The sequence below is a fragment of the Hordeum vulgare genome, chromosome 2H (assembly GCF_904849725.1).
Source record: "Hordeum vulgare subsp. vulgare chromosome 2H, MorexV3_pseudomolecules_assembly, whole genome shotgun sequence".
In the NCBI taxonomy this organism is placed as follows: Eukaryota; Viridiplantae; Streptophyta; class Magnoliopsida; order Poales; family Poaceae; genus Hordeum; species Hordeum vulgare.
This window is the reverse complement of record NC_058519.1, coordinates 413,369,529-413,397,479: the sequence shown is the minus strand read 5'-3', so window position 1 is coordinate 413,397,479 and position 27,951 is coordinate 413,369,529. Positions and strand designations below refer to the sequence as shown.

General features: G+C 49.7%; 1 protein-coding gene and 1 long non-coding RNA gene across 4 annotated transcripts; one reads left to right on the top strand and one right to left on the bottom strand.

Moving 5' to 3' along the window:
* The first annotated feature begins 862 nt into the window (after positions 1 to 862).
* LOC123426460 lies at positions 863 to 2,003 on the top strand. Its single transcript, XR_006622217.1, has 2 exons — positions 863 to 1,203; positions 1,368 to 2,003. It is a non-coding gene; the product is annotated as an uncharacterized LOC123426460 (long non-coding RNA).
* A 941-nt stretch (positions 2,004 to 2,944) lies between these two features.
* Positions 2,945 to 27,036, bottom strand: LOC123426459 (protein PUTATIVE RECOMBINATION INITIATION DEFECT 1). 3 transcript variants are annotated; one of them, XM_045110303.1, is made up of 9 exons: positions 19,643 to 20,167; positions 19,424 to 19,535; positions 19,153 to 19,337; positions 17,248 to 17,556; positions 16,191 to 17,157; positions 15,423 to 16,116; positions 5,154 to 5,434; positions 4,417 to 5,086; positions 2,945 to 3,541 (listed from the first exon to the last, which is right to left on the bottom strand). In XM_045110303.1, exons 3-9 carry the CDS (start codon positions 19,313 to 19,315, stop codon positions 3,326 to 3,328), a joined length of 3,300 nt encoding a protein of 1,099 aa, XP_044966238.1. In that variant the 5' UTR covers positions 19,316 to 19,337; positions 19,424 to 19,535; positions 19,643 to 20,167; the 3' UTR covers positions 2,945 to 3,325. The 3 variants fall into 3 exon arrangements, with proteins under 3 accessions (XP_044966238.1, XP_044966236.1, XP_044966237.1); XM_045110301.1 differs by lacking the exon at positions 19,643 to 20,167 and adding an exon at positions 26,583 to 27,036 and having other exon boundaries at positions 16,191 to 17,556; positions 19,424 to 19,530; XM_045110302.1 differs by lacking the exons at positions 19,153 to 19,337; positions 19,424 to 19,535; positions 19,643 to 20,167 and adding an exon at positions 18,125 to 18,745.
* Positions 27,037 to 27,951: the final 915 nt, after the last annotated feature.

The following is a 27,951-nucleotide window of genomic DNA, read 5'->3' as shown; positions in this document are numbered from 1 at the left end:
TTCTAAAACGATCAAATCTGACATTTTCACCTCTAAAACCCGACTTATTCATGTTGCAAATTGTATTATCCATACCCTAGCTAAGGAAGGTCCAAGTATAACTGACGAAAAGCTTGTAACTCGTGAGCTTAATGAAAAATCTCTAACTCGGCTCATTAAGCTCTTGCTTCTTAATGAACAGAGCCAGATATAGGTTCCAACTCATTAAACTTAACAAGCTTAATGAGCGAGCTAACAAGTTTCATGAACAACTCTTTAAACTCGTTAATACAACACATCAAATATTTTTATGTGAAGTAGCAGCATTTCTTGGCACCTTAGCCCATTTATTCCATCTACGAGCATGGTTAATAGTATAGCCAACAACCGGCTATGAAAAGTTGGCGGGTCACTTTTAACCAACCTATAGCCCACTCATACAATAGGTAAACATACTAGTATACTATACCATTAATATATGACCCACGTCTTTCTTTCACAAAGAGTGTTGGAGCTCGTGCTAGTTTCTCTTCTCTCTCCTCCATTTAGGCACAAATTTGATGTGACATTTCTTATAGCATGTCTATGTCATTCTATTGTACTTGCTCTAATCGATTCAACCTAGCCACATGAGACAATAAGGAGCATACCCCTCATGTGTCACTTTATTCCTCCGTGAAAAACACATCAAAACTAAAGCAAAAGGAGATAATGTGTGTTACCAACAGTGGCGGACCTGTAGGGTGGCCAAGATGGGCTGGGCCGCGGCCCACCTTAGGATTTTAGGACAACCTATATACCTATACGTTTTAATTGGGCCAAAAATTACAAATTCAGCCCAATTAACACACCTAGAGCCCATCCAGCCGCTCGACCTAGTCGCTCTCCTCCCCGACACCCTCGCACAGTCGTGCCCTACCCCGACCTCGACCCGATCTGGTTCTACCACGCCCAGCCCCCAGTCGTTCCTCGCCGCCGGTCGCGCCCCCGTCGTTCCTTGTCGTCGGTCGCACCCCCGTCACCGTCGAGGAAGCTCCCACCTTTCCTTCGGTCCTCCGAGTCCTCCGCCTGTCCGCGACCTGCCCCTGCTCTTCTCCTTGCTCCAACCAACGCCTCCCTCCCCTACTTGTTGCTCGGTTGCTCCAGCGTGCGGTTGCGGGCAGCGCCACTGCCGCCGGCCAGCGCCCCAGCCCTCGCGGCCTCGCCCCCCTTCTTAGGCCTTAGGTAATGCACAAATTTTTTGATTTAGGGTATAGAAATACACAAAAATTCTGATTTAGGGTTTGTGTTTTTGAATTATGCTATCCACAACATGAAGAACATATACATAATTCTGCAAATCATTTAGGCCTCAATTAGCTATATTGATTGGAAGTTTTTTATTGCAGGTTTGTTGTAAAATGAAGAGGGGCGGAGACATTGTTTCTCTTTTTCAGAAAGAAGCCATGAGGACAGGGGAGGAAAAGAAGGCGGTGAATATGCTGGATGTGGCTGAAGAGTAAACTGGAGAACTTGTGTGTATGCCGGTTGTGATCGAAGAGCAAACTGAAGAACCAGCATTGTCTATGTCGAGTGTGACCATAGAGCAAACTAAAGATGCATCATCGCCTTCACCACCGGTTTATGATTTCAGTCGTCTTAAACATGATACCGTGGAAAGGATACCCATTGCAAGTTATCTTGTCAATGATCAAGACACAGTTCGAAGAGCACATATCCTTAAAAATACATTCAAACCTTATGCACATGACTTTGAAAAAAGATCAATTGGGAGTAGAGAACGTTTGTTCAATCCTTTGTGGCTTCATAGTCATAGTTGGCTTGAATATAGTAGCAAGAAGAAATCTGCATTTTGCTTTGTATGTTACTTGTTCAAAGAGAAAAATAAACTAGTGGTAAGGGAACTAATGCATTTACTGATGGTGGTTGGGGAATTGGAATAGAGAGGATGCTCTTCTTAAGCATGTTGGTTGTGTAACAAGTGTGCACAATGCAACTCAAGAGAGATATAACTTATTTGTGAATCCTCATGCTTTGAATCATTTGTTGCTTTTGATGCACAAAAGGCGGACTTGCTTCTAAATTTTGCATTGCTTTTAAAATTGGTATTGAATCCCTTCAAGTCATTTGTTTCCTTTGGTGCACGGAAGGTACCAAGACTTGCTGAGTTTTGTCCCAAAGATTTTTCAAGTGCCGACTTGTTACACCTTGAACTACAACTTGATAGCTACATAGATGATATGAGAAAAGATGAGAACTTTCGAGGCCTTGGAAATCTTGTTGATCTCTCGGTTAAGCTTGTTCGAATAGGGGACATATAGTTCATCATTTGGTATACTTGCTTCTAAAATTGGTATTGATTCTATCGATGGCAACAGCAAAGGTTGAGAGAGCATTTTTTGTAATGAGCATAGTCAAGAGCAAGTTGAGAAATAAGATGGACAATAGTCTTTTGGATGATTGCCTAGTCACATATATTAAAAGGATGCCTTCTCCGAGGTGAATGAAGATGATATAATTGATACCTTCATGGCAATGCATAAGCATAGGTCCGGAAACATGGTCTTTTTTAACTTATCAAGGTATGTCTATGGCCCATGTTGCATGTACTATGTAGGCTTCTTTATACAAAACTTAGTCTTAATTAAAAATTCTAGTGTGTTTGCAAGACCATATTAATTTATTTCTATATGATACTGAAAACTAGTAAGAACGTTCACATGTCAAAAGAAAAAAATGGAGAGGCGGACCTCCCTAATGTAAAGAGCTAGCTCCACCAAGTACTCCCTCCGTCCGAAATTAATTGTCACTAAAATGAATAAAAATAAATATATTTAGAACTAAAATACATCTAGATACATACATTTCTATGAAAACAACAAGTATTTTCAGGTATTTTCAGATGGAGGGAGTACCCACGAGCTTAGCTTAACAAACCGAGCGTTCACGGGCAACAACTCCAACGAAAAAAACTGGCATATTCTTTCGTTTAGATTTGCATGCTTCACACTCGCTGTACAAGCGATTGGCACGAAATCTGAGTGCGCACCGCGCCCTCTGGCACCATCAATTAACCATAGCAAATATCAGTTTCCTCGTCCGAGCATCAGCCTTAACACCATTCTATATCTCAACCGTGTTCCTTGCTCGTTGTCGCTGGAACTGCCATCCAGCAGATTGCAAGGATGGATCCATGACCAATTTTCACAGGTTGCATACCACCACTCTCATATAAGCAGTTACAAAAATTCTCAGGGATCAGAGGACATGAGCACACCATCCAGAGGCTATACTATACATAGTAGGAAAAGATCGGTACAGCTGAACAAGTTCGCTGGTCTTAATGCTACTCTCCTTGGCTCGACTCCTGGAAGAATAGATCGATCTCACGCAGAAGATTCTGCTGCTCCATCTGCAACGTGCAGGCTGTACGCTGATTCAGCATGATGCCAAAGAGCAATGCACACACTTCGTCGGGGCTCCTTGCCACCGTTTCTTCTGCCTTTTGCTCCGACAATTCCGACTTCAAAGAACTCCCCTCGTAGACCTGTCTTCTGCAGACCTGCGCCATGATACGCCAAAGTTAAAAGCCTAGAAGGAAGAGATGATGTGTGTTTTCCGTTTTTGTATTTAGTTGGCATCAGTTCACTTCCATAAAGGGAGGCACCACATCCACAAGAGCTATCAACTGCTCCCTCCGATCCATAATAAGTGTCGTGGTTTTAGTCTAGTAAGAGAAAAGGCAGCTGTATCTTCAATTTCTTTACACGAAAAAGCAGCATTTTCATGATTTCGAGTATGGACGAGAATAGAATGCCATAGCTATGCTCATTGCTTACTTCCAGCCATAACACTGGGGAGAAGCATCTGACACACTGAATTTAAGGCATATATCCTTACTGGAGGGATATGAATAATTTAAATGTGCACCTATGCATAAAGGTCTGAGAAATATTATTTATTCAGCATGCAATTATGCAAACTAAACTAATTTTATAAAATAAAAATAAATGGAAAAAAGAAAATGATCAGATGCACCCTCCCAGTTTACATGCAGGCTGTGTACTCAGCATCTCCTTTTCACCAGAAACTGTAGGAAAGGCCCAGGACATCAAAGAATAAATAATATCAAGTACTCCCTCCGTTTTTAATTATAAGATGTTTTAGATATTGCAATATGAACTACATACGGATTAAAATGAGTGAATATACACACTAAAACGCGTCTACATGCATATGAATCTGAGAAAATAGAGAAAAGCTAAAACATCTCATATTTAGGAACGGAGGAAGGCAGTACACAGTTGCACAGAACTCAAAGTGAACTAGTGCAAAATAGAGATAATCCTGCCAAACTACTTGCACGATGTCATAATTTGTAGTTTGTATATTATGAAGAGCATATTTACCATAAGACCATTTAGCGTTGATACTAACCTGGAACAAATTATGCAGAGAGATAATGTGCTCTTGCGTGAGATATTTCTTAGCCATAAGCTCACTGAATAGCTTAACAATATCTGCAGTGACATTCCTAGCAGAAAGATTACCAACTACACCAGATATCAAAGAACTATCAAACAATGATGTCAGCCATTCTGGAACTTGGCTTAGTTTGAGCAATGAAACAGCTATATTTGATGCAATCTTCTGCTGATTACTGAATGATTTTGACGTCAAACCAGGAGCAGTCAAGGCAACTGCAAGTTCCTCCGTTATTAGCCTGGACCATTTTGATTCTCTGCCCACCATATTCTCCTGGCTTCCGAATTTCTCCCAACCTAAAATCATTGAGAGACAGGACCCGCAATTTTCAGCAACTCTACTGTCTTGACTCAAGACTAAACCCTCTATCACAGCAATAATGGACTTCATGTATTGCGCAGAGCATCTTAATTCAGCATTAAGATAGCTCCTCTGATCTGAAACTCTGGTAAGCAACTCCAACAGGCATTGTGAAGCAATAAGCTTAATAGGATATGGACCGAAGTGCATGAGACGGCACAAATCATGGCACGGGATGCCAACAACAGAGAAAAACTGGGTATTATCTGAATGCTGGAGGAATTCCTGCCAGTCAATACTTGGATCTAGGATAGCATGCAAACTGAAAAACAGAGAAACATTAGGTCATATACAAGTCTGCAATGAAATATACAATACCAGTTGCATACCTTCTTAGAGAGAAAAACACCAATTGAAGAATCAAAATCATGAATCCCCCAAAGTCTGTTTCCTGATTGTATTGAAGTAAAGATGGGCCCTTTGCACAAGCTTCCTGTATTATACCATCTGTCAAAGAAACCAGTGGTTTGTTCAAGATTATGGCTTTCGCAGGCTCAATAAGCACCTTGCTTGCCGAATGATGCAAAATAAGGCAAAATATCCCAATCAATATCTTCTGTTCTTGGTCACTTGATGTATAATCAAGACTAGAATTGAAATACTCCAATAACTGCCAACAAGAAGTGATCAGTAAACTAGAGATACTACTAACCAGAGAACTAGAGGAAAACAGCTGCCAGTTACCAATTAATTCATTCTTTGAGCATCAGATGAACCAAATTAAGAAGACGGACATAAGTCACAATTGGGTCGTAGTTATGATCTAATCGGGGCAGGGAAGAGGGACTGTTTCTACTTATTCCAATGTATGGGCCTAACATATCAAATCTGGTGGACCCACCTAAGGGTTTCATGTGTGACAGCCACTCGTGAGGTCCCTAGGAATCACCAGTCCTAACTTAAGTTATTTATCACTAGAAAATCTTCTAGACTAAACCGGACTTCTTTCAGTTTTGTACTGTCAGCAGATCTCAGATATAAACAGGTAAAGAAGTGAAACATGTTATCTGAGGTCCATTTTGAGGCTAGTCACTCCAAAAAGCTACTCCCTCCGTCCCATAACATAAGAGTGTTTTTTACACTACACTAGTGTAAAAAACGCTCTTATATTATGGAACGGAGGGAGTATTTGTAACCAGGAAAGACAAATTGCATAAATAAGTATGATAAAAGAGAGGTGCTTTCTCTATGAAGAACTGTGACCAAATCGATGCGATCTCTATGAAGAACTGTGACCGAACTGGAAAAGGTGAATAATCGATACTATCCACAAAGAAGCATATCACAATTTCAATCTAGTTAGCCTGGAATCAATCCAATCAACTAGGGCTCTTCCCATGTAGTGTTTAGTAACTGTAGAGAAGCCAATTGGTGCTTCCGTTAATCAAGTACTATGCGGTAGGAATGTCATGCGCACAGTGGCATGGTGAAATCAATGGCTGCAAGGAAGATTTGAATGGGCGGCAGATTATCCAGTACTCATATGGAGAATATTGTTAGGAAGTATTAGTATTAGTCTAGGAGTCCTTATTAGTCTATTAGTATTAGTCTAGGAGTCCTTATTAGTCTATGTTTACTTTCCTTGCATCTCAAGTCATATGTAATATATATATGCCCCTTGGGCCTTCAATATAGACAAGTTGCTTTCCTAACATGGTATTAGAGCTTAGGTTATTTATTTTTTTCTCGCACGTCGCAACTCATGCTCGTACAGATCGATTTCGTATCGTTCTTGTATTTTTCTTCGATCCTCTCTTCTCGCGGACGTGTTCTCTTCGCGTCTTGCTCCTGCTAGCTTGTCTGCTAGCTTATCTTCTTCTCGTGGACGTGATCTTCAGTCGGATTCCGTCGCCGGCCGCCGTGGTCCCGCCGCTTCCGCCGCCGCACTCATCCTCGATCCGCTGCACTGGTCCCGCCGCTTCCGCCGCCGCGAGTTCTGGAAGCTGAGCCGGTCGCTGGATCCCTCGCGGGATCAACAGATCAGGACGGGGATCCTCAAGTGGCAGCGGGGTGCAGCGGCCGAATCGAGGGCGACTGGCTGGTTCTGATCCAGGCAGGGTCGTTGTGAGGATTGGCGGTTGGTCCCGTGATTGGCGGCTGGTTCCGATCCAGGCAGGGTCGTGGTGTGGATTGGCGGTTGGTCCCGTGATTGGCGGCTGGTTCCGATCCAAGAAACCGAGGTCTGCTCTGGTCCCGTGATTGGTGGCTGGCTCCTGATCCAGATCGAGCAGGTCAAGGCGGCTCCAGAACTCGCGATAGGTACCGTGATTGGTGGCTGGCTCCTGATCCAGATCGAGCAGGTCAGAGCAAGTACAATAGGATGACGTAGACGGGCTGTAAGACTTAAAATAATATATTTGTGGTGAGTTGGAAGAGAGAGAAGAGGAGAGAGAAGAGAAGCGGGCTACAAACTAACAGCCGGCTGTAACACGTGCTCCTAGGCACTTTGTGAGAGAGGATGGTGGGCCTTGTATCAATAAAGTAGCACTTATTTACATCTACCTATTGTATTTGTGGGCTATAAGCTTGGCTATAGATGACGTGTCAACATCATATAGCCAGCAGCTAGCTGTATTATTAACCATGCTCTCAAGGCAGCTCCAGAACTTGTGATAGGTACAGGTCTGGCGGCTCCTGATCCAGATTGCGGCGGCTCCTGATCCAGTCACGCGGCGGCTCCTAATCTAGATCGAGGGCTGTCGACGCGAAAGCAGTTTCAGACGCAGACGCTGTGCATTGACTGTGATTCCAAAAAAAAAAGGAAAAAAATGTTTGCTGCATCCGGCTACGTTGACCTTCCTCTTTGTCCGGTGATCTTTGATGGCACTAACTACACCGAGTTCATTGGCTTCATGCACATTCACATGCGTGGCATCCGTCTATGGGGTTTTCTTTCTGGCGAGGTCTGTTGTCCGCCATGTCCAGTTCCTCCCATGGCTCCTACTCCGCCGACCCCACCGACTCTTCCTGCGGATGCTCCTCAGGCCACAAAGGATGCGGCTAAGCTTGCTGATGAGGCCGCTGTGAGTGCTTATGATGAAAAGGTCTTGGCTTATGAGGAGGCTCTTCAGGTGTATCAGGTGCTCTGTCCGCTTACACCCAGTGGCTTGATGATGATGCCCGTGCCGCAGCTGTTCTCACTGCTAGTGTTCTGCCTCAGTTTGCCTCTGAGTTTTTGGGCCTTCCTACTGCCTTTGAGATGTGGACTCACCTTCGTCAGCGCTATGCGCCCTCTGGTGATGCCTTATACCTCTCCATGGTTCATCAGGAGCATGCTCTTCAGCAGGGTGACTCTACTGTTGATGACTTCTATGCACAGAGTTCTGCTATCTGGCGCCAGCTCGATTCTCTCCGCACTACTGGTTGTCGTACTTGCCCCTGTTGCCAGGCTGTCCAGGCCAACTTGGAGTTTCATCGCGTCTACCAGTTACTGTCTCGGCTCCGTAAGGAGTTTGAGCCCCGGCGTGCTCAGTTGTTTGCTCGTGGCCGTATTTCTCTCATGGAGGCGCTTTCTAAGATTCGTGCTGAGGAGACTCGCTTCCGTGGTGCTGGTTTGCTGGAGGTTCCCTCGATGCTCGCTGCTCGGACTACTTCTACGCCACCTGCTGCACCGACCCCTTCTCACTCGAGTGCTTCGCCGCTCTTGCCCACTCCTTCTGGAGGCTCAGGTCGGCCCCGTCCACATTGTGGATACTGCAACAATGATGGTCATATTGAGTCCCACTGCTACACGAAGAAGAAACACTTGCGAGGCGCAATCATCATCTACAGAGACTTCATCATCTACCTCGACAGCTTCAGCCATCGCTTTGACTGAGCAGGATATTCTGAGACTTAAGCATCTGCTCGCTGCTTCAGGTTCTTCCGCGACGGGTACTGCTGGTATTGTGACTCAGGCTTCCCGAACTGAGCAACCACCTTCTACACAGTCAGGACCGTCTCACGCATACTCTTGTTGGAATTGGCCTTCGCCGCCATGATATTATTTTTTCTCTTCCGCTGCCATCATCCCTAATCTAGTGTGCGTTTTCTAGTTTTCTTTGTTTTCCGCTGCGTCCACCAAATCCGTTGATATTTTGTGTTTTCTCATGCCATGCGAGTCCACCATATCTTAGTCCGTCAGCTTTTCTCCGGTCCTGATCCTTTCTATGCAACTTTTGTGGCCTACTTGCCCTTGTTGTTTTCTATAGGATTGTCTGGACTTCTTTTTGCATTGTCGATCTACGTCCATCTTACCTTATCCGCCGAGCTTCTTTTGCCGACGGTTGTCGAGGACTATGATTTTCTGCACAATGTTTTATTCTCTTGACGTGCCATCTTCTTTTGACAACCCATCTTCTCTTGATACTTTTGTTGTATCTTCAAGTGATGCGGTGTCTTCCTCTGATGTGCCATCTCTTCGGTGTCTTCCTCTTGATGTGTTATCTTCTTTTGACAACCCATCTTCTCTTGATACTTATCTTGTATCTTCAAGTGATGCAGTGTCTACCTCTGATGTGCCATTGTTACGACCGGTACAACGTACCAACGGAGGAGGCCCAATGGGCAGGGTTAGTTACGGGCTTAGCCCTAGTTATCTTAGGTATATTAGAGTCCAAGTTATATTAGAAGTCCAAGTTATATTAGAAGTTCAAGTTATATTAGAGTCCAAGTTATCTAGGGTTTAGTGGAGGCTGTCCTCCTATATAAACACATGTACCCCTTCGATATTAAGCAGACAATAAACAGTATTATGTTGTCGTCTCCCTCAGGAGACGGGAGCCCCAAACCCTAGCCGTCTCTCTCTCTCTCTCTCGCACCGCGACGGCACCCAACCGCCGACGCCGGCGTCCCCAACCTCGCAGCCCGCACTTCCACCCCTACAACCTACGTCCGAGACCTGGTAGAACCCTAGCCTCTACCAATTTGGTATCGGGTAGCTTGGGTTCGATGAATTTGTCGGACCTTCCCACCACCGCCGCCGCCGCCACCACCGCCTTCCCCGTCACCTCGCAGCAGCCGCCACCGCCGCCGGCCACCTCAGGTCCGGCTGCCTCCGGTACCGCGGCCCTGGCGGCCGAAGCCGCCCCCGTCCTCTCCCCGGCGAAGATGTCCTCGGCAATCCGCGACCTCACCCTGGTGGTCTGGAACCTGCAGACTTTCCTCCAGGCTCCGTACGCAACCCCGCCACCACCGCCTCCGCCGGCGGCGCACTTCGCGCCACCGCCCCCGGCCACCATCGCGCCCCAGGGCCTGCCGATCACCCAGGTCCGGTGGCCGCCGTCGTCGTCCCCGCTACCGACGTGGATCGACACGCCGACCTACACGACAGCGCCGCTACAGCCGACGGTGTTGCAGCCGCCCGCCCCCACCTTCGGAGGGTTCGGCGGGTCCACTGACCCGTACGCCGGACGCTCCGTGGTGCCGCAGCACTCTCCTTCTGCCGCGCTGGGTCGTCACGAGGGCGCCTACGCGGCCTCGCCACACGTGCAGCAGCCACCCCGCTTCACCAAGCTGGAGTTCGCCACCTACGACGGCACCGTCGACCCCCTGAACTGGCTGAATTAGTGCGACCAGTTTTTCAGGGGGCAGCGGACCATGGCGTCCGACCGCACGTGGATCGCCTCCTACCACCTCCGTGGCGCCGCCCAGACGTGGTACTACGCCCTCGAGCAGGACGAGGGCGGGATGCCTTCGTGGGAGCGCTTTCGCGACCTGTGTCTCCTCCGGTTCGGCCCCCCCATACGTGGGAGCCGCCTGGCCGAGCTCGGTCGCCTTCCCTTCACCACCTCGGTGCAGGACTTCACCGACCGCTTCCAGACGTTGGCCTGCCATGCGCCTGACGTCACGGCTCGCCAACGCGCCGAGCTCTTCGTCGGCGGCCTTCCCGACCACATCCGCATCGACGTCGAGATGCGCGACCCCCAGGACCTGCAGACGGCCATGTATTACACACGCGCGTACGAGCAGCGTGCCAACGCCCTGCAGCAAGCGTTCCCGAGCCGCGGCACGCGTCCCCCGACCCGCCCTGCCCCGACGGCCGCCACCCCGACACGCCCCGCCCTGCCGGCCACTACTGCGACTGCCCCCGTGCCGACACGCACCTTCCGGCGCTTGACGTCGGCCGAGCAGCTCGAGCGGCGCCGCAAGGGCCTGTGCTTCAACAGCGACGAGCCGTATACGCCGGGCCATACGTGCGCCCGCCTGTTCTACTTGGAGACCGTCGACGACGTGGAGGTGGAGGCCCTCACCGCGGAGCTCGACGCCACCACACTCTCCGAGGCCGGCGTCACGACCTACGGGCCGGTCGATGCGACCGCCTTCGTCGTCTCCCTTCATGCCATGGCTGGCATCAAGACGGCAAAGACGATGCTGCTTCCGATGACGATCAACGGGGAGCGTCTCACCGCGCTCGTAGACACGGGTTCGACGCACAACTTCCTGTCCGGGGACGCCATGCGCCGCCTCGCACTCCAACCGGCGGGCTCGGAGAAGTTCAGCGTCACCGTCGCCAACGGGGACCGCCTTGCTTGCCAGGGGGTGGCGCGGCAGGTTCCTGTCCTCATCGGCGACGAGCCGTTCTCCATCGACTGCGTCGGCATCGACCTGGGCTGCTACGACTTCATCCTCGGCATCGACTTCCTGTCCACTCTCGGCCCCATCCTTTGGGACCTCGATGTGTTGTCCCTCATCTTCTGGCGCGAGCGCGGCCGTCGCGTTCAGTGGACAGGCATCGGCGGCTCTGGCGCCGCGACTCCGCAGCTCCAGTTGATGGCGGCCGCACTAGACGAGGCGCATCCCCTCCTGGCCGACCTCCTGCAGCAGCATAGCGACATCTTTGACGAGCCACAGGGCCTCCCTCCCGCGCGGCCCTGTGACCACCGCATCCACCTGCTGCCGGACACGGCACCTGTCGCCGTGCGCCCGTACCGGTACCCTCAGCTGCAGAAAGACGAGCTCGAGCGTCAGGTGGCGGTCATGCTCGCGCAGGGCATCATTCGGATTTCGACATCGCCGTTCTCCGCCCCGGTGCTCCTTGTGCGCAAGCCCGACGGCACATGGCGCTTCTGCATCGACTACCGCGCCCTCAACGCCCTAACGTCCAAGGACAAGTTCCCCATCCCCGTCGTGGATGAGCTCTTGGACGAGCTACACGGAGCGCGCTTCTTCACCAAGCTCGACCTTCGCTCGGGCTACCATCAGGTGCGCATGCACCCTGACGACATCGAGAAGACGGCGTTCCGCACTCACCATGGCCACTTCGAGTTCCTGGTGATACCGTTCGGCCTCTCCAACGCGCCGGCGACCTTCCATGCCCTGATGAACGACGTGCTCAGCACATACTTGCGTCGCTTTGTGCTTGTTTTCTTTGATGACATTCTTATCTACAGTGCATCTTGGGCGGAGCACCTACAACACGTGGCCATCATCTTCAACGAGCTTCGAGCGCATCGTCTTCACCTCAAGCGCTCAAAGTGCTCGTTCGGCACGACCTCCGTCGCGTACCTGGGGCACGTCATCTCGGCGGACGGGGTAGCGATGGAAGCAGACAAGGTCGCCGCCGTCGCCGCGTGGCCGACCCCGCGGTCACCGCGAGCGCTCTGCAGTTTCTTGGGCCTCGCCGGCTACTACCGGAAGTACATCCGGGACTTCGGCCTCATCGTCGCGCCATTGACGCGTCTCCTTCAACGCGACGCCTTCTCCTGGGACGAGGAGGCGACTACGGCATTCGAGGCTCTCCAGCGGGCGCTAACGACGGAACCCGTCCTCCAGATGCCGGACTTTGATATGCCGTTCGTGGTGGACTGCGACGCCTCTGGCATCGGCTTCGGCGCCGTCCTCCACCAGGGCGAGGGACCGCTCGCTTTCTTCAGCCACCCCTTCGCCGCTCGCCATCACAAGCTCGCGGCCTACGAGCGCGAGCTTATTGGGCTGGTTCAGGCGGTGCGCCACTGGCGGCCTTATCTTTGGGGTCGGCCATTCCGTGTGCGCACGGACCACTACAGCCTCAAGTTCTTGCTGGACCAGCGCCTCTCCACCGTTCCGCAGCACCAGTGGATCAGCAAGCTCTTCGGCTTCGACTTCACCATCGAGTACCGCCCCGACCGTCTCAACACGGTCGCCGACGCCTTGTCCCGCCGCGACACTGAGGATGTCGCGGACGACGTCGCCATGGCTGGCACTATCATGTGCATCCGCTCCGGGCCATCTTTCGCCTTCATCGACGACATTCGCCGGGCAACTTCGACAGCCACGGACGCGCAGGGCCTGCGCCAGCGCCTTGACGCCGGCGAGCTGGACGCGCCCTGGCGCTTGGACGAGGGGCTGCTCCTACATGGCCGCCGCATCTTCGTGCCCGACCATGGCGACCTGCGCCACCAGGTCCTGACCTTGGCGCACTCTGCAGGACACGAGGGCGTGCAGAAGACTCTCCATCGTCTCCGTGCTGATTTTTACATCCCCGGTGATGGCGCGATGGTCCGCGACTGGGTGCGGTCGTGCGTGACGTGCCAGTGGAACAAGACGGAGACACTACGATCCGCGGGTCTACTGCAGCCTCTGGACGTACCCTCCCAGGTATGGGCGGATATTTCCATGGACTTCGTCGAGGGTCTTCCCAAGGTGGGCGGCAAGTCCGTCATCCTCACGGTGGTTGACCGCTTCTCCAAGTACGCACACTTCATCGCCCTGGGTCATCCATATACAGCCGCCTCCGTGGCGCGGGCCTTCTTCGACGGCATCGTCCGCCTCCACGGTTTTCCTTCGTCCATCGTCAGCGATCGTGATCCCGTGTTCACGGGACATGTCTGGCGAGATCTCTTTCGACTGGCGGGCGTGAAGCTCCGCATGAGCACGGCGTTCCACCCTCAGACAGACGACCAATCCAAGGTGGTCAACAAGGTGATCGCCATGTACCTTCGCTGTGTTACTGGTGATCGTCCACGAGCTTGGGTGGACTGGTTGGCGTGGGCGGAGTACTGCTACAACACCTCCTATCACTCCGTCCTTCGCACCACGCCTTTCGAGGTGGTCTACGGGCGCCCACCTCCGGCGATGCTCCCTTACGAGCCTGGGACGGCTCGGTCCGAGACGGCGGGCGACTTACTCCGCACCCGCGACGACATTCTGGCTGAGACGCGCCAGCGTCTTCTCCAAGCACAGCAGCTGGCTCGGATGTACTACGATGCTCATCATCGCGAGGCGGAGTTCGCGGTGGGCGATTGGGTGTGGCTGCGCCTCCTCCACAGGACCACGCAGTCTCTGGACCCGCGCTCCAAGCGCAAATTGGGACCTCGCTACACCGGTCCCTTTCGTGTGCTGGAGCGTGTCGGCACACTCGCATACCGCTTGGAGCTGCCAGCTGGTTCTCGCCTCCACGACGTCTTCCATGTCGGCTTACTGAAGGCCTACCACGGGGACCCTCCTGCAGCGACGCCGGCCCTTCCTCCTACTTCGGATGGCCGCCTCCTTCCAGCTTCCGCACAGGTGGCGAAGGTGCTGCAGGCGCAGCAGCGTCGCGGCGTCTGGCATGTCTTGGTACAGTGGACCGGCCTGCCAGAGGAGGAAGCGACTTGGGAGAAGCTCAACGATTTCCGCCAGCAGTTTCCAGATGTTCAGCTCGAGGACGAGCTATTTGAGAAGGCGGTATGTTATGACCGGTACAACGTACCAACGGAGGAGGCCCAATGGGCAGGGTTAGTTACGGGCTTAGCCCTAGCTATCTTAGGTATATTAGAAGTCCAAGTTATATTAGAAGTCCAAGTTATATTAGAGTCCAAGTTATCTAGGGTTTAGTGGAGGTTGTCCTCCTATATAAACACATGTACCCCTTCGATATTAAGCAGACAATAAACAGTATTCTGTTGTCGTCTCCCTCAGGAGACGGGAGCCCCAAACCCTAGCCGTCTCTCTCTCTCTCTCTCTCTCTCTCTCTCTCACGCCGTGACGGCACCCAACCGCCGGCGCCGGCGTCCCCAACCTCGCAGCCCGCACTTCCACCCCTACAACCTACGTCCGAAACCTGGTAGAACCCTAGCCTCTACCAGCCATCTCTTCGTTCACTCCTTCGGCGACTCGACAAGTTTTGAAGACTCTTCATGCTACGACGACACTCTCAAGACGCGGATTTGGATTATCATTTTTTTTTAGTATTACACCTCTTCAAATGCATTGCATACGCTTTGCATTTGAGGGGGGTGTTAGGAAGTATTAGTATTAGTCTAGGAGTCCTTATTAGTCTATTAGTATTAGTCTAGGGAGTCCTTATTAGTCTATGTTTACTTTCCTTGCATCTCAAGTCATATGTAATATATATATATGCCCCTTGGGCCTTCAATATAGACAAGTTGCTTTCCTAACAAATATAAGGAGAGAGATTGTGATTAGTTTGAAGGGGCGGCAGTTTTTTTAGGGTCAGGTGATCAGGACTAATCTCCTTAATAAGTACTAAAATACCCTTTTTTAACGAACGGGTAAGTTCTAATCTACACCGTATATTTGCATTGAGAATTGTAAGGTTTGCAAAGGGAGATGTACGCGAAGAAAATAACATGATAAAAATAAGGTAAATACTAATTATGTAACCTTCAACTCGTATAGAAATATGATAACAAGATTACCTTCATGGTAAGAGCAAGCCATTCATCTAGCCAGTAGACTGTCATCGCACTTGCCGAGTATAAAATGTTAAAAATCAAAAGGGAACACACTGTTTTAATCCTTGAAGAATATGGGGAGCAATATATACTGCCAACTGCATCTATAACACCAGATGATGTAAAATGACTAGAAGAACAAGGAGAGATCACTAGGATTTCAGCAATCACATTAACCACTGAGAAGACCTCATCTTCTGTACCATGATTTATAATTTGATTCAGTAAGGATACAAGCAAAGAAGAGAGCCTTGTCTCTCCCGAAAATACCAGTTCTGCAACCATCTTTATGTCCACCAACTGACTGCTGTTTGAAAGCACGACGGTTTTGTCTTCACAGAAAGTTCTGCAGAAATTTAGCATCTGGAAAGATAGTGGTTCTAGAAGTTCTACCTTCTGGAAGAGCCATTTTAGTGCTATTGGGTGGACTCGGATAAAAAGCAAGTCCCACTCCTTAGATGCCATTACATGGAACAGAGTTTTCTCAGCTTCTGGACTATGTTGAATGGTGCAGCCAAATGAAATGCCTCTGACAAAGGCATAAAGATGGACCAGCAGAGTAAGCATCACAGAACCAGCAATTTCATAGGGGAACTTCCCACCATTTAGAAGGATGTATTGCTCAACTGAAGACAGAAGTTGGCTGTCAGCAACAAGCCTGTTCAGTTAGACAACCATCACATTAGAATAACATTTTTTTACCAAATGTGGAGCAAATGGAGCAGATTATACCTTTCATTGTAGAATGAACAGGCATAAAGTATAACTAGAATAGAGCATTGACATGATGCCAAGTTGAAATCTTCCGAGCTACATTGCCCAAGTAAATACGCAAATTCTGTAGGGTCTGATGGCAGATATACGTATGCATCTCTAATTGTTTCCCCATATTTACATCCCAAGATTTTATCAACAATTGAACTAGTGACCAAATATACTAGTGATTTGACATGGTCAGTAGGAAATAAGCCCATGAATCCAAATGATAAGCTAAACCATGAGGATGATGCCAGCATCTCAGCAAACTTGAGTTGCTTATTGTGAGATGTGCTTGATAGAATAATATGGAAGATCTGAAGGATTTCTCCCAATGTTTCGTCATCATTACCATCAACAACAGAACTGTCAAGCCAATGCAGTAAATAAGTTCCACAAATTTCAATGATGCTATCTTCAAGATCCTTCTTGACTTCCTTATTTGCATTCCCTTCAAGGCAGAATATAAGTGCTTCTTTAAGAAGGCGAAGGGAATGTGGTACGAGAGACGCACAGTCATACGCAGGAGGTAATGTCGAAGAGATAGCATGTTTTGATGCTTCTTCAATTAATGAAGGCAGTTTCTGAATATCATGAGCGGATGGTGACCTCATAATCTCTATTAATATTGAGCAAACAAGAGCAAAGGTTTCAGAACACATTCCAAGTTCACCATTGTCATTTCTTCTCAAAATTAGAGTCAAAGTACATGCTATCTGTTCTTCTTGGGACAATGACAGAATACCAGAACAATTAACAATACAAATCCAAACAAGTCGTAAAACTTGAGACTGGACTGGATGAAATGGAATCTCAGTAACATGATGAAGAACAGGAAGCAGAGTAGAAAATCCAATGGCAAGCTTTTCTTTGAACATCTCCTCTGAAGTCGCTAAAAGTGATAGTACTTGAATAGAGGAAATTACCAGTGGTTCATTATTTCCTGAAGATGTAAACAGATCGACTTGATTAACCATCACGAAAAAAGGAAAACCATGCAGAAGTTGATGAAGAAAAAGGTCATTCCTCGCACCTGATAACCTCAGAACCTCGAATACATAATCAGCAACATTTTCATCTATCAAAGTTTGAAGTACAACACACATATTTGCATCAGATGACAGGAAATGAAAGATTAAATCCAATGTCCCAGTTTGCACTTCTAGATTCGTAGAGAGCAGAGATCCTTTGACAGCATCAGCAAATAGAACTATGATAGAAGCATTCAGGGGCGTATCATCTGTCTGTGTGGACTCTTCTTCCTCTACAGACTTGATTAAACTCAGGTCGCCAAGCAGCAAAATATCAAAGGCCTCCTTCTTTGCTAGCGTAAGGAGCAATGCTGTAGAAGAAAAAACAAAACATCACCATGCATTCTAGCAAGTAGATAACATCCTAGTGTAGATTTCAAATTTCGACACTGATGAATTATTTCATAATTATATCAAAAAGGAAACTACAATTCGCTAATTCAGTTAATGTGAGATATCCATGTTATACTACTGCAGGAAATTTGATCATAAAAAAACTTGAAGGTTAGTACTGTAAATATGTAAGGTACTGGAACTCTCATTAGTCTGAATTCTTCCCTTGGCCAATTCTCAAAATCTATGCCAGCTCAAGAATTACTAGTCGGCGAGTTGAGCCGAGGTTGAACTCGTAGAGTAACCATGACTAGTCTAGACCACACTCAGATTAGTCCACATGCTACTGTAGCACTCAACTTACAGTACTCGGCTACTAATACATAGCATGTAGTATAACTATATAGTACCGTACAGTATAACAATAAAATTGAATGCATGGAAAGTGAATGAAGAACCTGGGGCTGGGCCAATTGTATATTCAATGGCCAGGACCGCAGGGGAGAAATCAAACCCAAGAAGGAAAGGAGAGAAAGGAAAAATTACTTGCCACAACAGTAGAGGAGTACTTGTTTGCCATCACCGGCGGATCCAGAAGGAGCACAGCAGCAGAGGGGCGGATCCAGGGGAGGAGGACAGCAAGGGAGGAGCACAACAGCAGAGGGGTGGATTCCAGCGGAGGAAGAGGAGCGGAATGCTCCTGGCCACCGCCCATGGTGGCGGCATGGCCCCAGGTAAGGCGGGCAGGCAGCTCATTGTGGAGGAGCCTGAAAAGCTAAGGTTGCCACTGTCCCTTCCGCGGGCTGCTCACTTATCCCTTCAAATTGAGTCGGTCGACTCAAAAACACCGACTAGTCTGGACTAGTCCACGACCAATTGCTCCACCCCTCGACTCACAGAGCTAGTATACACGAAGAACCTAGTCTTCGACTCAAAAACACCGACTAGTCTGGACTAGTCCGCGACCAATCGCTCCACCCCTCGACTCACAGAGCTAGTATACACGAAGAACCTAGTCAACAATCAGATTGAGACTACTAGACTAGTCGCACGGCTGGTCATAACTAATCGTTAGACTCATAATGCTTGTGTGAGCTTCAAATTTGTTTTTGCATACATAACTGCAGTGCACACAATATGCATCTATGTCCCTTTACTTATGCGAGCCAATTTCTGATATCACTCCCTCCAGTCACAGGGTCCTAAAACAACAGAAATTCTGCAGTCAAAGTTGTAAATCTTTGGCTAATTATATCTTTCATATTTACAGTGCTCACGAGAAAATAATGAGAAGAATCCTCACAGATTATATTGATAGTGTCAAACTTCTACACATATATTGTGGTAAAACTAACAATCAAAATTGTATCTAGGAGACTATCAAGACGTTTCAGTTATATATAAGAATAAGTAATACAGTTATGGTACAAAAACACATAATGCATTCTTTTCTTTGCCAAGTCAGCAAGATACATCAGGTCAAAAAAGAGGTCAGCGAGATACATGCCAGTATACCCTATTTATTTTGTAACCAATCAGCATTCATATAAAACAAAGAGAAGAAATATACTGACCAATACAGTTCAAGCGAACAGCATCATTTTGAGTTTTAAGTAGAACTTCAAGCGAGAGTTGAAGCAAACTTTTTCCAACTGCTGAAAGGTCCACATTATCATTATCACATATATTGTCCCACGGGGTAGCGTTTAGCAGGGAGAGTTTGTACAGCATGAACATTATCTCTCCACGAATCTCATCACTGTATGAAAGTAAGTTCAGGATGCTGTTCAGTAAAGCTATTTGGAAGATCAGATAAAATCATCAGTATTCAGTAGTAGTCTTCACCTTGGTAGTCGGAGATTGTTAACAAGATTTAAGAAAAGAGGAAGTGCATCTCCAATGTATGATGCAGCACCTTTGATGGAGTTTAACAAAAAGCCCAAACAGTGTAGCTGCACTGAGATAAGACAAAGATTCAGAACCTGTGGCAGTAAAGTAGTTCAAGAAAACTGCGATAGTAGTGTTGCCAATAATTCAGTAGAGTTAAGTCCCAAAGCGGCTCACATTTTAAAATGATCCAGTCTGCCTAGTCTAATCGCTTTACAAGAATCAGATACAATAGTTGAAATAATTATTGTAACAGGTAAAGCAAGCCAATCATCAAGCTGCACCCTGCAACATGAGAGCAGGTTTCTCTTCTGGTAACATTCAAACTCAGTTCCCAGAGTGGCATTAACAAAATAAAATGAATCCACACTTTTTATGCTTTTCCGTGCCTTGAATGTCTAACTCCCAACCTGTGTTGCATTGCGGTGGTCTGTGGATAAATAAAAAACCATGCACACAGGTTGGAAGCAGGGACCTCACTCATCAGTGAAGAAGAGGAGAGGACATGGACCAGGCAGAGCTGAGTCTATTGCAGCCACTTTGGGCAGTGGTGATTTAGGAAAACTAAAGGATGAGCACCGGTCAGGGGACTATGGGAACCAGAGAAAAGAAGTTGCCGGCACAAGAATATATTTATTAGAAGTTGATTTGTTTGATTGACATTTGTGTTTTCTGGTTAGAGGCAGCAATAGAAATGAATTTTGTTAGAAGTTTTTTTTTTGTAACAAGTGTAGTTTGTTCTGGTTTTCTGTGGCAAGTTTGGAGGTGGGAGAGAAGTAGGAACAAGACAACATAGAATCATTAACCCTCTCTGTTAGGAACCCAGTAGTATATCTCTCGGTCTACTGCCTTAACGCACAAATTCGAGCCTCAAGTAGCGGTTACAAGCATGGGTACACGAATTGGAAAGGGGATCGGGGAAATAGAAGGAAACAGGTAGCCGCCGCCGCCGGGGTTCGTGATCCACTGGATGCCGCTTCTGTCGGTGACGCTAGGTTAAGTAGGTGGGGAACGGCCGCGTCACACCCTCTTGGGTTGGGCCACGCCTGTCGCTTGGGCCGGGGGTATGGGCCTGATGCTCGGGATGCGCTAGTAGGCCTGGCCCTTATGTCAGGGGTGATGACATCCCCACCTTCTTGCGAAGCGGCTTGCCCCCAAGCCGCCGCCGACGGAAAACGCACTTGTAGCTCGGCCTTGTTCTCCCAGGTGTCGTTCACTGCAGCGCGGTTGGACCCCCTAATGAGTACTTGTTCAACCATGGCTCCGTTCTGGCGCTTCCAGCGAGTCAGCAACACCTCCTCTGGTACCACTGGCACATCGGATTCGATCGGCAGGTGCTGTTCCGCTGATGTGCCTGGAAGCAGAGCGTGCCGGAGTTGCGAGACATGGAACACCAGGTGGACGGTGGCTTGTGCCGGCAGATCAAGCTTGTAGGCGACGTCGTTGATCTTGGCGGTGACCTTGTACGGCCAGTAGTAGCAGAACGGTAGCTTGTGGTTGGCTCGCTTGGCAACGGACGATTGAATGTACGTCTGAAGCTTGAGGAAGGCTTGGTCACCGACGGCAAAAGAGCGCTCCCATCGGTGCTTGTCTGCGTGCTGCTTCATACGGAGGCGTGCTCGCTATGGTGTTGTTGGAGGAGATCCTGGATGACAGCGCGCTCGTCGAGCCACGACCGGAGCGCCGGCACCGTGCACGAAGATGTTGCTGTGATCCCCCAATGCTGAGGCTCATGCCCGTACATGGCCCTGAAAGGTGACATCTGTATCGCTGAATGGTCAGCAGCATTGTACTAGAACTGCGCCAGAAGAAGCCAGAGACTCCAGCACGCGTGCGTAAAACACCTGAGGAAGGTTTCTAGGCACTGATTCACGCGCTCCGTCTAGCCGTCCGTCTGCAGGTGGTGCGCCGTGCTCATCTTCAGCTCCGTGCCCACGTACTTGAACAGCTCCAGCCAGAAGTTGCTCGTGAAGACCGGGTCTCGGTCAGAGACGATGGCACCCGCAAATCCGTGTAGCGGGTAGATGCGGGTCATGTAGAGCAAAGCAATTTTAGAGGTCGTGTAGGGATGAGTCACGGGCAGAAAGTGTGCGAATTTAGTGAACTTGTCGACAAGGAACAGGATGCAATTGGACAGACCTGAGTGCGGCAATCCGTCGATGAAGTCAAGCGAGATGAGCTCCCATGATTCGCGCGGCACCGGCAGAGGTTGGAGCATACCGGGATATGCCACACGCTCCGGTTTCGCTTGCTGGCAAGTTTGGCAACAGCTGACGTACTGCCTGATGTGGGTCTTCATCTTGGGCCACGCGAACAGCTTGCGGACACGCTTGTATGTGACCGGGAAGCCGGAGTGCCCTCTGACCAGACTGTCATGGAAGGCTGCGATGATCTGCTGCTGCATGGTTGTGCTGCCGCCAAGCCAGATACGCCCTCTGAAGCGAACGAGTCCCTGGACCAAGCTGAAACGCCCCTTCAAGTTCGGTCTGATTACCAGCTGTTCGAGCAAGCGTTCAGATTGTTGGTTGGAGTTGTAGCTAGCGATGATGTCCTCGAGCCAGGTAGGTTGACAAGAGGTGACTCCCATGAGAGTTTCCGCAGGCAGAGAGCGAGAGAGGGCATCCGCTGCTCCATTTTCGACCCCTTTCTTGTAGACTATGCGGTACTGAAGGCCGAGGAGCTTTGTGAAAGCCCGCTGCTGCCATGGCGTGGCGAGGCGCTGTTCCCCGAGGTGTATCAAGCTGCGGTGGTCTGTCTTGATGATGAATTCCTCTGATTGGAGATAAGGACGCCACTGATCCACGGCTGCGATCACCACGAGATATTCTTTCTCATAGGTGGACAGCCCACGGTGCTTGGGGCTTAAGGCTCGGCTCATGAATGCGATTGGATGCCCGTCCTGCTGCAGGATCACGCCAATGCCAGCGTCGCACGCGTCCGTCTCAACCACAAATGGCTTCTTGAAATCGGGCAAGGCCAGCACACGCACTGAGATAAGACTCTGTTTCAGGGCTTGGAAACTTTGCTCCGTGTTGTCAGTCCAAACAAAAGGCACCCCTTTCTTGAGTTGATTGAACAGAGGCCAGGCAATCACTCCAAACTGACGCACAAACCGACGATAGTAGCCCGCTAACCCCAGGAACTGCCGCACCTCTTTGACGTTTGTGCGCGAGGACCAATTGGCAACAGTCGAGACCTTTGCAGGGTCCGTGTCAACGCCTTCCCCGCTGGTGACGTGCCCCAGGTAAGGAATATGCTGTTGTCCAAATGCGCACTTGCTGCGTTTGACCTTCCACTGATCACGCCTCAAGAGAGTGGGGACCTGGCGCAAGTGCTCGACATGCTCCAACAGAGTCTTGCTGAAGACGAGGATGTCGTCCAAGAAGACAAGGACGCAGACACGCAGCAAGGGCTCGTGGGTGCCGTTCATAGCTCCAAAGAAAGTTCTAGGAGCTCGTGCCAGCCCGAATGAGACGACTCTGAACTCGAAGTGACCGGAGTGTGTCTGGAAAGCAGTCTTGAATTCTTCCCCCTCGGCAAGTCTGATCTGATGGTATCCTGCGCGCAGGTCCAATTTGGAAAACCACTTGGCTCCATGCAGCTCATCCAGCAACTCCTCTATCACGGGCACAGGGTACTTGCGCACAATGGTCATGGCGTTCAAATGACAGTAGTCGATGCACAGCCGCCAACTGTCGTCCTTCTTTCTGACTAAGATCACTGGTGATGAAAATGGGTTGTGGCTTTTCTGGATCACTCCTTCTTTGAGCATCTCTTTGACCTGACGTTCGATCTCAGACTTGTGCTCCGGCTTGTGCCTGTAAGGCCTGATGTTACCTGGTTGGGCCCCTGGCATCAAAGGAATATAGTGATCGCAGGCACGACGAGGAGGTAAGGATGTTGGCTCCTGGAAGAGATCTTCAAACTGATCGAGCACTTGTTGAATGTTGTGTGGAGTGGGGGAGTACAGCTCGTCTTCCTCTGAGACCCAGCAAAGCTGTATCACTTGAGACACAGCCCCTTGGCGTTGTAGACACAGCAGTTGGGCACTGTTGATTTCAGCACAAGCAGCATAGCCAGTGGTGTGGCCTTGGAGGTATGCGGGCCCTGTTGGGGTAGTGATCATCATCTTTTTCCCCGCCAGTCGACCTGCATTGGACTGTGATACTCCAGCCAGTCCATGCCGAGAATGGCATCGTAAGCACCCAATGGCAGTACCTTCATATCCTTGACAAACTCTTGGGAGTGGGCCGTCCAGCTGCACTGCAGAATGTGTGCTTGACAGCACAGCTCCCCTCCATCTGCAACCTTGACGCGGCAGGGTCGGGCCAAGGGTACCACCCCCTGGAGAGAGGATGCGAGCCGCTCGTCGACGAAGGATGTCGAGCTGCCCAAGTCCACGAGCATGAGAACCTCCTGTCCTTGCAACCACGCATGGAGCCGTATTGCCTTTGGAGCGGTACCTCCGGTGAGGGCCTGGCATGAGATCGCCATGGCCGTCTCCATGTGGCCGTCGAGGGACGGTGGAAGCTTGTCGTCAAGGTCGTCGATGTCGTTGTCGATGCCGAACAGCTCCAGCAGCTCTTCAACGGCATGGAGTTGCACACTGGTAGGGCAAGTGTGGTCTGCTTCCCAGCGTTCACCGCACTTGAAGCATAGGCCCTTCGCGCGGCGGTATTCGCGTAGCGCCTTGACCTTGGTCCCCTCCGGGCGTGGCGCTTCATTGCCACGGCGATCGCCGGCCACGGTGAAGGAGCGGCCCGGACCAAGAGGCGGGGTAGCGCCATTGGAGTTCCCACTCCGACCCGCGTTGTCGGTTCCACGAAGCGCGCCGCTGGTGGCCTTGATCGCTCGCGCTGGGTACCGTACGCCACCTCCTCCTGTAGGAGTGCCAGGGCGCACGCCGTATCCAGATCGCGAGGCCGTTGCACCAGCACCACGGCTCGAATGTCCGCTCGAAGTCCCTCAACAAAACGAGTAAGGAAATAGTAAGGGTGAATTGTTTCAGAATATGCAGCTAAATGACTGATGATCTGCTCAAATCGCTCGATGTACTCGGCGACTAAGGATGTCTATGTCACATCAACAGTCGATGGCGGTCACGCCCGAAACGAGTGCATAATAGGGAGGAAAATGATTCCCAATCGAATTCAGACAACTTCTTCTGAATCGATTGGAGCCAGGCTGACCGCGTGAAATTCAGCGTGGCCATAGGGACCCAGAACTTCTCATGAATAGCAAACATCTGAAAATATTGTTCACACAGGGTCCTCCAAAGGCGTGGATTTTCCCCTGTGAACTACGGGAAGGCGATCGACGAGTGGGCTTGCCCGATGCCTGCGAGCGGGGATTGGAGCTCTAACCGACCGTTGAGCGGGGTGGCCACCGATACGAAGGCCGGTGCCAATCCCCGGGGTAAAACGTCGATGTTGTGGTCCGTAGACCCGAAAACGCCGCCCTCCGCAGCCTTGCTGGAGCCGACATGGTCGCGCAGAACCGCGCCTAGTGTCAAGGAAGGGAGATCGGTTGCTACGGTCGCCCTTGTTGGAGAGCGGCCACCACGGATGAGAGTTGGTCCACCCGCCGCTCCAGGTCGGGTCGCCACTGGACCAGATCATCGATCTTGGTGATGGCGGCGCGAATGTCGGTGTGGATCGCGTCGAGGGAGGTAGTCAGCTTGTCGAACTACTCCTTGAAAGACAGATCCATGGCGTCGATTCGATCCTTGATCGATTTTTGCCGCCGCGTCTCGACGAGATGCGCCGGCGCTTTGGGTGGAGGCTCTGGATACCAGATGTTAGGAACCTAGTAGTATATCTCTCGATCTACTGCCTTAACGCATGAATTCGAGTCTCGGGTAGCGGTTACAAGCATGGGTACACGAATTGGAAAGGGTATCGGGGAGATAGAAGGAAACGGGTAGCCGCCGCCGCCGGTGTTCGTGATCCACTGGATGCCGCTTCCGTCGGTGACGCTAGGTTAAGTAGGTGGGGAACGGACGCATCACACCCACTCGGGGCCGCGCACTCGCGGGTTGGGCCATGCCTGTCGCTTGGGCCGGGGGTATGGGCCTGATGCCCTGGATGCGTTGGTAGGCCTGGCCCTTATGTCAGGGGTGCTGACACTCTCTAGATGGGAATTTCAAGTAGTAAATACAATAAGCATCCCTATTAGCTCTTCCAAGTTCCCAATATACTTTATTGCAAAATATTCTAGACCCAAATTGGAGGGGAACTAAGGAGATAAATATACCTAAAATGAATCTAACTGATGCTTCTCTCTAGTTGTAACTCAATCCATATGGTGGTAAGAAAATGTAAGGAAAAAAATATGTAATGTGCATACGAGAACTAAGAACATAGAGAACTAGAAATTATACGTGAGATGAATGAAAGCAATGGTGCCGCAGAAAACATCAAGCAATAAAATGCAAGCATGTGAAGACCACCGAATCGCATGATAGTTTCAGTAGCAGAATATAGTTGTACACTATGGGAACAGAACACTGCTACATGTGAACAAGAAGGAAAGAGGCATGATTCACATGATACAACTTGTATGATCCTGGGTAGGCGTTGGAAAATCACAAGCTGTAGTAATAAAATACGTTCATCCATGTTCAGTAATTTAGAGCATAGAACTGTGCACGATGAAAATTAAATAGCATAAAGCAGCAACAATGTGTAAGACCCTTCAAAGAAAATTCATCAACACTAAAATGTCCAAAATGGAATAAAAAATACTCACGAATACTCTGCCGATAATAAGAAATGCACTTGTGTGTCCCTGTGCAATCATGCTCTTTGCTATGCGCCGTTACCAATTTACCATATGAGAGTTGTACAACAAGAATATAAGACGACATGTTTTCTGCAGCAAAAATTATGGTTCCGACTGCTCACTAGGTAGTAAATCCTGGACTATTCACCACGTTCTTTCACACAGATTGAATAAATTCCTTTCAACCATTCCACTTAAAACTACTTGCAGGCAACATATTAATGTAGCACTATTTTCTAAATCCACCACCTCTTCCTGCCCAGCAGCGTCCAGCACCACATGACCACATCTAGCATGCATCTCAGCACAGCGTAGCACGGGGTAGCGGCACACGTACCGTGTGGAAGTGCTTGACGAGGGAACCCAAGGAGAGGACGTGGGCGAGGCGCGCGACGAGGTCGGAGGCGGCCGGGGGGCCCACGGCGGACGCGAGGTCGGCAGCGAGGTCGGACGCCTGGGTGGCGAGTGCGACGTCTCGGCGGGCGGCCGCGCCCGCGAGGGCCTCGACTAGTGGCACCGCAAGGAGGCGCGGGTGGGCGGCGCGGAGAGGCGCGAGGAAGGTCGGGTCAGCTAGGGCGAGGGAGAGGCTGGCGAGCACGTGGGAGACGTGGTGGGACGGCGCGGAGGCGGAGAAGAGGAGGGCCGCGGCGCAGGAGACGCAGACGCTGCCGCCCGCCGAGGTCGGGAGAGAGTGCGACGCGCGGTGGCCAGCGCCGCAGGCGTGCGGCGGCGAATGCTCGCCGTCGGATTCCATGCGGGGCGAGGGGGGCTGTGGAGGTTTACAGGGGCAAAATGAGACGAAACTGGAATATTTCACAAAGTAAACTCTGAGCCAAACAATTTTAGCCAGCTGACGGCGCCAACATGCCTGACCAGCGTGGCAATCGATGCGTAATGCCTGAAAATTGCTAAGGGTCCGTTTGGATTATCGTTTGACAATGAATACCTTCGTAAAACTTTCACACACCTTTATGCGTCGTTTTTTTAAAACGAAAGTCAAGCTGTGACTGGTATTATACACTTGTAAATTAAATCCGAAGGTAAAATGATACACCGATTCCAAGCAGCCCCTAAGTTGGTGTGTAGCACGTGAGATCTAGACGCTACCGTACATTGTATAGTGTAGTGCCTAACATCTAGGCGTTCCATACTTAATTGTTGTCTATAGTTTGTATATGTGTGGAATCGATCTACAATGTTAAAGTGATAAGGAAGAAAGTTGAAGCTAAATGTTGGCTTGGCATCCGTTGATGTGATGGAAGCTACTACGGTCTTTGTCTTTATAAACTCGAACCGCGTCATGGGACCGTAGCGATCCATCAAACTTACGAGTTAATTGCAAAAGAGTATTATAATTAGGGCCATATTTACAAGTTGGTGTTATTTTTTAAATTTTTTATAGATACGTATCAAGATACATGCCGTATTTTGCTAAATTTGTATTTCTACATATAGATGTTCTTTCTACAGATATGGCCCACCGGTCAGTCTCTTGTTGGACTGTTTGTTATAGTCCAGATTAAGGAAGCAGGATAATCCATCTGTTAACTGGCACCTAAAATAGTTAAATTGGAAGAAAAATCTACTAATTCTTTCTGGCATGTTATTGTAGTCCTGTACGAGCAGTCAATCATGGGCGTCGTATGACTTGCCCGTAAGCCCAATTCACAACCATCATTCCAGCTATATTCTTAGTTTCTTTGTCG

What these genes read in the sequence shown, in the direction of transcription:
- LOC123426459 (XM_045110301.1), bottom strand. Translation starts at nt 26,999, where the DNA reads ATGGAATCCGACGGCGAGCATTCGCCGCCGCACGCCTGCGGCGCTGGC. An exon ending in GGCTTGCTCTTACCATGAAG is followed by an intron (nt 5,435 to 15,422) that starts GTAATCTTGTTA and finishes TCTTGTTGGCAG; the next exon opens with TTATTGGAGTATTTCAATTC. An exon ending in GTGTTTTTCTCTCTAAGAAG is followed by an intron (nt 5,087 to 5,153) that starts GTATGCAACTGG and finishes TCTGTTTTTCAG; the next exon opens with TTTGCATGCTATCCTAGATC.